This window comes from Dama dama, chromosome 8 (assembly GCF_033118175.1).
Source record: "Dama dama isolate Ldn47 chromosome 8, ASM3311817v1, whole genome shotgun sequence".
NCBI classification, from domain to species: Eukaryota; Metazoa; Chordata; class Mammalia; order Artiodactyla; family Cervidae; genus Dama; species Dama dama.
In genome coordinates this window covers 28088427-28096745 of record NC_083688.1, presented here as the reverse complement: position 1 = coordinate 28096745, position 8319 = coordinate 28088427, and the positions used below count along the sequence as shown (strand labels likewise).

General features: G+C 54.2%; 1 protein-coding gene across 2 annotated transcripts; it reads right to left on the bottom strand.

Moving 5' to 3' along the window:
• Positions 1 to 1803: 1803 nt before the first annotated feature.
• PRKAG3 (protein kinase AMP-activated non-catalytic subunit gamma 3) lies at positions 1804 to 7958 on the bottom strand. Of its 2 annotated transcripts, none has more exons than XM_061147914.1 (13): positions 7922 to 7958; positions 7491 to 7530; positions 6859 to 7014; positions 6119 to 6522; positions 5160 to 5241; positions 4879 to 4937; positions 4732 to 4777; positions 4472 to 4526; positions 4146 to 4272; positions 3846 to 4011; positions 2574 to 2611; positions 2255 to 2401; positions 1804 to 1920 (listed from the first exon to the last, which is right to left on the bottom strand). In XM_061147914.1, exons 1-13 carry the CDS (start codon positions 7955 to 7957, stop codon positions 1804 to 1806), a joined length of 1473 nt encoding a protein of 490 aa, XP_061003897.1. In that variant the 5' UTR covers position 7958. The 2 variants fall into 2 exon arrangements, with proteins under 2 accessions (XP_061003897.1, XP_061003898.1); XM_061147915.1 differs by having other exon boundaries at positions 7491 to 7548; positions 7922 to 7957.
• Between the last annotated feature and the right edge of the window lie 361 nt (positions 7959 to 8319).

Sequence of the window (8319 nt, the reverse complement as noted above, 5' to 3'; positions counted from 1 at the left end):
GCTTCATGGTGGGAGGGAGGGGGCACCTCGCAGGGGCCACACCCACTGATAACCAACCAAGGGACAGTCACTTGGAAATGCGGATGTTTCAGCAGGTGCTGGCATGGGTGGATGATTGATGGCTGAGGAACAAAGTCTTACACCCCAAGCCTCCCCCATCGTCGAACTTAACCCTGAGAAAATGTGGGAAGGGAACCCTCTCAATTGAACCCCCTTCAGATTGACTAAGATTAATTTCTACCACCTGTTGAAATGGAGTTCTTAAAATAAGTTAACATTCAGTGTTAGAAAAACTATATGTTTCTTACAGGTTAGAGTTCGGGTTCTGAATTGTACCCAGTATGTAAGTAACATTTTCTTTATCGTTTTGTTATAAACAAATGATGAAAAAGACTTTTCGGTGAAATAACACTCCATAAGCAACAGAAACACCACTTGCAGTGTTTGTCAATTACAGATTTTCCTTCGTGTCTTTGAATTCAGAAAGGATGGCGGGGGAGTCTTGCCACAAGTTCAGATCAGATGACCATAGCATTTTCTGAGTGAAAAGGATAAAATCTGAGTTCATGGGCTGTTTGTTTCCTTTTTGTTGACTCGATGGTTCATCCTCGGTGATCCAAATGCAGGCCCTCCCTGGGGACTGGGCACACTGCTCGATGGTGAGAGCCAAGGTTGAGAATGGAGAAGGAACCCCACTCCAACCGGCAGCTCTACAAAGCTGCTGCTCTGTGGGGCCCTGCAAGCAGCCCTGAAATGCAGTTCTGGGGGAGCAGGAGGACAGTGACAAAGTCGGGAGGAACCGCCAGGTCAGCGTGCATAGGGGAAGCACAACTAGGATTCCAGGAGCTGGGGGCTTGATGCCAGATAATCCAGAAGCGGAGGAATCCAGAGCCCCTGCCTGAGCTCCAGAGCCCCTGACTGAGGGCTCCCCGCCCCACTGGGGCCAGGTGGGGGAGAGCAGTGTGGGTGGCACGGAGCAGTCAGCTCCGGGGTAATCCTAGTGCCTCTGGGCTTGACTCAGCTGTTCTCTTTAATTTCATCATTCACGGTGGACCGGGCATTCCTGAGGGCTTCTGGGAGCACAGGCAGGGCAGGGGGCAATTGGGGAGGGCTAGGGAAGCCTGTGAGGGAAAGAGGAAGACTAAATAAGGAGGGGAGGTTGCCTTTCCAATAGGAGAACCTCAGTCTTGCCATCCTTTGCCAAGCAGGTGGAACCTGTGCCCCCACGCTCTGCAACCCCCTGGCAGATGTGCTGCCAGGAAAGAGTGTGAGATCATGTCCAGTGGACTGCGATGATTACTTGGAGAGACAAGCTCTCTCCTTTCAGCCTTGGTTCTTACCGGGTGTGGAAATTCCATTCAGCCCAGGTTTAGTAACTGGCTTCCTCCCAGTGGAAGCCCAAGCAGGCGGAAATTGAACTGTGAGAGGGCGGGTCAATTTTCCTGGGGGCCCCTGAAGTCACATCGCTGCCCTCGCCTTTACTCCGGCCCCTATCCACCCCTCTCGTGAGGGCCTCCTTCACCTCAGCTGAGAATGGGATGAAACAGTGGCCCGCAATGAGTGCTGACACTTGCTGTTTTCATGAGGCTGCTCAGCTCCGAGCTGGGCCCCTCCCCTACTCAGCGGGCCCCAATCTGAGATGCGGGTTCCCCAGGGAGTCTGAGGTCAGTGGTACAGAGCAGAGCCTACCTGAACAAGAGCGGAACCCACAAAAGGGGGTGGGGGAGGTGAAGGCCGAGTCCCCGGCTCCCTTCACTGCTTCTAGGTGTGGAAGGTGGCCCAAGAGTGAGGACTGCGATGTTCTCAGGCCCCGAGGGCGTCGATGCCAGCGGGGCTGAGCACTAGAGCTTGAAGGATGTCGGAGAGGGACACCACGCCCAGCAGGTGCTGGGTTTCGTCCACAAGCACCAGCCGATGCACCTGTGGGTCCACAGAGGCTCCATGAGAGGGCAGCATCATGTGGCTACAGCAGCCGATGAGGTTGACACCGAGAATCAGGGTCAACAATTTAACATAACTGGAAGAGCAAGAGAGTGTCTCCCAGTAAACTAGTGTCTCCCAGTTAGCAGGAGCTCTGCCTGCCCTGGGGTGGGGGCCCCAGTGACAGCACCTGTCACCAGCCAGTGTGGACACCAAGAGCTTGGCCATGTGATGGGAGGACGGGGCATGTGCCTGATGGATAGCGCGAGCTGGAGCTGCTCATGAGAAGGCTGGCCCCACGTGTTGGGAGCATGTCTAAAGGGGCGTGGGGTACCTGCTCCCGGGCAATCCGGTCGATGACTTCCCCCAAGGTCTCGTGGGGCTGGCAGGAAAGGACTCCCTCCAGACACAGCGTCCTCCGCCTCAGGGCTTCTCCCACACTTATGTCCAGGTGGTTGTACGTTTGTTGGGCTGCCAGGTGCTGGGCAGGGAGGGAACAGCATTCTTCATCAGCCCTCAGCCAGGCTCCAGCCCCTCAAGGCTCAAGGACCCCCTAGTCGTCAGACACTCCCTCCCCCACCAATCCTCACACCACAGCCTCCCGGTGGCGCCCCCAGCTCCCCGCCCACCCACCCCCCCCCCCAGGCACTTACAATCACATCAAAGCGGGAGTAGAGGCCCACGACCTGTCCTGCAGGAGTTGGAGAGGCGGGGGGAAGGTGAGCGAAAGACAGGGAAAAGGTTCAGGTCAGAACCAGGATGCTGTGCAAGGGCCTGGCATGGGCTTTCAGAATGAACTCCTCAACATCCTCCCTACCCCTCCAGGTTACTGGCTTTATAACGAGGCATCAGGCTGCCACCACCCTGAATCCAGGGATCAAACAGTGTCTCCGAGACGGACACCCGACACCATGCCTCCCGATGTGACGAGATATAAGTACGTGGCATCACTTCTGAGATAGTCTAGCCTCAAATATATAGCCTGAATCTGCGTGAGCCTTTAGATCTAATTTTCAGTTTATAGGAAACACAGGAACAGAGGACCAATGTAAAGGCCACCTGCAGAAAGCGAACAGGCAGATCTCTGGAAACGGGACATGCTACAGAACCCAGGCTTCCCGACATCAATGCCATGAAAATTAAGTGGGGAAGGAACTGTGAAACACAGGAACAGAGGACCAATGTAAAGGCCACCTGTAGAAAGCGAATAGGCAGATCTCTGGAAACGGGACATGCTACAGAACCCAGGCTTCCCATCATCAACACCATGAAAATTAAGCGGGGAAGGAACTCTTCTAGAATAAAAGACACTTAAGGGATAAAAGAAGCAACTTCAAAGCATAGACCTTAATTGGATCCTGATTTGAACAAATCAACTGTAAAAAAATAATTCTTGGGAAAAACGGGGAAATGAGAGTTAGGACAGGATTTTAGATAACATTAACACATTATTCATAATTTTGTCAGGTGAGTTAGGAAATATACTTATTTAAGAGATGCAGATGAAGTGTTGAGGTGAAATGATATGATTCTATACTTTAAATTACTTCAGCATAAAAAAGAGAGGTAGAAGTGGTTATGGCAATGTATTAACAATAGTTAATCCAGGGGGATCTATGAGGTTCATTACACAGTGTTCTCTACCATTTTTATACATTTGAAATTTTTTGTAGTCAAAAATAAAGTAAAACATTTCTTGATAGCCAACTTCATTATGCTAATTTTTAACTTTGAAGCAGTTTACAGCTGATTCTCAGAGCAAGAACCTGATATTTGGCTTAGAGAGGGTAAATAATTGATCCAAGGCTCAAAGCAGGCAGAGATTTCCAGCCCTAACTCCATCCTGGGTCTCGAGCTAAGGTCACATAGACTCTGGCTCCCCACAGCTCCACCCCAGCCAGAATCCCCATCCTGGGTGTAGGTACCAGCTTCGTTGATCACTGGCAGCGCAGACACACGCCGGTCCACAAAGATGTCCAGTGCAGTGAGGATGGGTGCCGTTTCCAGCACCACAGCCAAGTCTCGGAATGTGCCGATGCCCAGATCTTGGATGGTGCGAGAGAGGAAGGAGGGCCGGGGCAGCAGGGTGCCCTGCTTGGGTTGGAGACAGGTAGGGTTCAGGGTGGAGTAGCCCCCAGGGGGCTCCCAGCTGCTCCCTCCCAACCCCTAGGGCAGAAGCCTTCTCTGCCCTTCTGGTCATCCCCTGAGTCTGTGCCCAGGCTCACAAAAATGTGCAGGAACTTGAGAAGCCGTTTGTGTGTGAGGATGTGCAGCACGGCGCCTGAGACTGGGTCCAGGACTGGCAGGCGGTGGATACGGTTCTTGATGAGGGTGTAGACAGCTTCAAACAGGCTGCAGAAGTGGGAGCGATGAGGCTGGGGCTGCCTGGGGAGAGGTGCCTTTACCCCAGCCCCGGGGAAGGAGGACAGGGTGCCGAGGCTGCCTTATCTGCAGTCCGCCAAGAATGAGCCCATGACTTCAGAACTGAGGAGCTGGCGAGGGGGGTCTGGGCAGGGCAAGGAGGCTCACGTGATTGTCTGGGGATGCTTACCTGTCACTGGGAGAGATGGAGACCAGAGGCTTGAAGCAGCCTTGAAGGTAGATCTCTGCAGAAAAGCAGAGTCAGGGCAAGGGATCTGGCCACCCTGTCTCACCCAGCAGTCCCCAGACTAGCTCCCCTCCTTTGGGCCCTCTGAGCTCTCTATTACCCTTCCCCTGCCCCCTCCAGGAAATCTCCCCTGCCCATCCTCTATCCTGGGTCCTTGTCCCCACACACCCTCAGCCCCTTTGCAGGACTCTTTACCCACTCACCCCTCCAGGTCTCAATCTTGTGTTCTTCAATCTCATAGATCTGGACCTAGAACATCAACAGAGCTCCCCGATTCAGACGTGGGCTCCCTGAAATCCCTCCGCCCCAGCCCAGATGGGTGCCCCCAGGACCCTGAGCCCACTCCTCACCAGGGGGGACCGGTAATAGCGATGCAGAACCAAGATGAAGTCTGTGATAGTCAGCATCCCTGCCGGGGGGGAGGGGAAAAAGAGGAGTGGGGTTCACCCTGGGCCCTGTGGCAGGAGGCAGGTGGAGGGCTCAGCCCCTTCTCCATCAGTTGGTCACAGCTGTCCCACAGATGGGGTTCTCCCAGCCAGCCTGTTCCCCCCAAGCCAGGGCCCTGCCCCAGAGCTCAGCCCCAGAATCACCCCACAAGGTCCCCCCTTTCCCCTCCCTGGCCCCTCCTCACCCACAAAGCTCTGCTTCTTGCTGTCCCAAAGAGGTGCTGCCCGAACGCCGTTGGCCACCAGGGCAAAGAAGGCCTTCTTGATCTGAGCCAGAGGAAGAACAGTTGAGGGTGAGTTGCTCACCGCCCCTGAGTCCCCTGTCCTCACCAGGGGCCTTCCAAGGGGCCTTCTAACAGGCCCTCCACTCCAGGAGCCTGCCTGCCACTTGACATGACCCTCGTGGGCACATTTGCTACAGAGATAAGGCTGCAGGTGGCCGGCGGCATTAGGTGACCCCTTAACAGGCACACCAGGGTGTAGGAGACAAGCCCAGTGTTTCTACACCAAAGTCCTAAGTGTACAGATGCACACAGGATAATTTTTGCCAATCTAAATACTAGAGGTGTAATTATCTGATATTTACAAAATATTTTTCTCTAAATATATTTTACCTTGACTCATTTTGGCCTCATCTGTGGCAATATTATCCATACATGCTGGTTGTAGCTTTCTAACACATATCAAAATAAATACAAAGCTACTAAATTAAATATATTTGTTCATATACTGCTAGAATCAAAGTGAACTGTGGGTCATAGATACACCTTGTTTTTACTCTGCACTACACTGCTCTTCGATACAAAGCGAGAAGAAAATGCTTTCTATACAATTTGGGGTGTGAAAAAATGCTCCCAGTCATCCTGGACTGGCCCAGAAGTCCTCTGAAACTTGTAGGGTAAAGCAGGCATTTCTGTCCCCATTTTAGAGATGAGTGAAGTAAAAAGACCTACCCCAAACGCTATAGATACTGAGTTGTAGAGCTGGGATGACAATTAGGGGGTCCACACAGAGAGCAAAAGCTCCCCTCCCCCGGTCTCCATGGTGCCAAGAAGGAATTCTGGAAGGGACTTGTAGCCAGACAGGGCTGGCAGGGCATCCTGGGGGCTGTGAGTACATAGGTGGGGCAGAGCAGCAGCCTCACCTGTAGCATGGTGTCGAAGATGACTAGCTTGGAGCTGGTTGCCATGGCATCGTAGCAGGTGTGCTCCTGCATGAAGTGCATGTAGATCTGGGCCCCCGGCTTCCGCAGCTCGTCGTCCCAGCCCAGCCTGAGTACCGGCACCTGCGGGGACGGGCACTGGGCCGGCCTCTCTTCCACCAGGCCGAGCTCATCCCCCCACACTTCTGGGGCTGAGAACTCTATGCCCAGATCCAGATTATCTGTGCTGGAGCCAGAAGCAGAGGCTGAACAGTCAGGGGGGAGGCTGTCTCGCTCTGTTGTGGGGGTGCCCACCCCGGACGAGAGAGTGGCTTGGGCCAAGGGTGTGGCCTTGGGGAATGTGGCCTCCAGCCTGGTGGACTCAGCAGCTGGCCTGGACTGGGGACCTGTTCAGGGGGAGAGGACAGTAACTCCACCTTCCAAAGCATGTTCCCATCTGTTGTCTCCCTTCATCCTCAGAGCAGCGTGGGAAGCCTGGATGCTGAGGTCCCCACTTTGCTAGTGAGAGCCGAGAGAGTCACAGCAGAGGGTGGCTCTGTCCTGAGCTGGCCATGCTGGGCCCCTGGATCAGCACTGCAGCTGCCCCCTCTCATGTGGGTAAACTGAGGCCACAGGATGTCATGCGTCTGTGTTATGGAGGGATCCAGGGCAAGGCCAGCTCCAGTCTCGGGGACTTCCCACTGCCCCCAATCCCATCTCCCCAGGACTGGCCGTGGCCTCACCTCCCTTCAGGCCTGGGAGCTCCCCTTCCTCTACAGCCTCCTGGCTTGTCCATCTTGAGACCTTGGTCCCTTGTTCCCCAAGGCTTATTTCTGCGCTGGTGGTCATGGCTGGTGATGGCCATGAAGTGCTGTCTCCTTGCTCTAGGAAGCTCATCTCTGGAAGGGGGAATGGGGCCTGTTTGGTTAATGGGGAGTAACACAATAAAACAATTGAAATGTTGTTAACAATAATATTCACTATTTGCAAATGTCCAAAGGTCTTTCCCTCCAATGTATTTGTCATTCAAACCTCATAGCAATCTTATAAGGGAGGCATTAGTATCATCCCTATTTTACTAACAAGGGACCTGAAATCAGAGAGGTTAAGCAATTTGCCACAGATCACACAGGTAACATGTGATAAAGTCAGGCGGCTCCAAATCTTCAGACTCTAGATCCAACCCCCTCCTTTCTTCTTCTGAAAGAGGAGGGAGGAGGGCCGGAAAAGGAGGAAGAAGAAGCAAGTAGGAACAAAGAAGGAAAAGGAGAAGAAGACAGGCTAGTGGGATGGGGGAGATGGGGAGCCTAGAGACGTGAGAGGAAAGGAAATGGAAGAAGAGGCTGGAGCCGTGAGGAGGGGCAGCCCCACCTACCTTGATGCTCGGGTCCCCCAAAGCTGCTCCAGGAGGGGGTCTGTGTGGAGAAAAGTGACTGAAGGGGTGGGGAGAACATCCTACACTCAGAACCACAGGAGCTGCCCTTCCCGCCACACATGCACAACCACACAACCCCCCATAAACACACAAACACCCACCCCGAAGACACACATAAACCCATACAACCTACCCAGACACTTACATACACTCAGAAACTCGCATGCTCAACCCTCCCCAGACACACACACGAGCAGAGAGACTCACACCAAGAATATACACATGCAGACAGCCTCCTGCTCCTATACACAGAGAAAATCTTGGTCAAACACACCCACATGCACGCATACACGCACATATCCATGCGGCATGGTGCTCTCAGCCCTGTGGCCTCAGCTGCCCCGGCTCCCAGCCCCCCGGGACCCCGGTACCCTGCTCAGCGCGTGCTCCAGCTCGGCGGGCTCCATGAGCGAGTGCGCAACACTGTATCTGGGCAGCACTATTCTGGGCCCGGCCCCTGGCACCCTGCCCTCCCGGATCAGGTTCTCTCTGATTGGATGTCGGGCACTGGGGAGGAAGGGGTCCACCCGCGCCCGCAGCTGCTCCAGTCCTGAGGCCTGGGGGCTGCTGGGGAGGCGAGGGGAGGGGCGCACCTGGAATCTTGACGCCTGGTTCTGTCTGCCTCCTGGGTGTCCGATGATGGGAGGGAAGAAAAACCCTGCTGTGGGGGGAGGATGGGTGCTGGGGTGGGAGGAGAGGGTCTCTCAGAGCCCTGGGGTTTCTTCTCTGAGGGCCCCTCTCATCTTTGTCGGATGCCAAAGGAGGAAAG

Coding starts and splice junctions, on each gene's coding strand:
- PRKAG3 (XM_061147915.1), bottom strand. CDS start 7,957: ATGGAGCCCGCCGAGCTGGAGCACGCGCTGAGCAGG. Junction 6,523..6,858: donor GCTCCCAGGCCTGAAGGGAG/GTGAGGCCACGG, acceptor CCCCCTGAACAG/GTCCCCAGTCCAGGCCAGCT. Junction 5,242..6,118: donor TCTTCGACACCATGCTACAG/GTGAGGCTGCTG, acceptor CCTCTGGCTCAG/ATCAAGAAGGCCTTCTTTGC.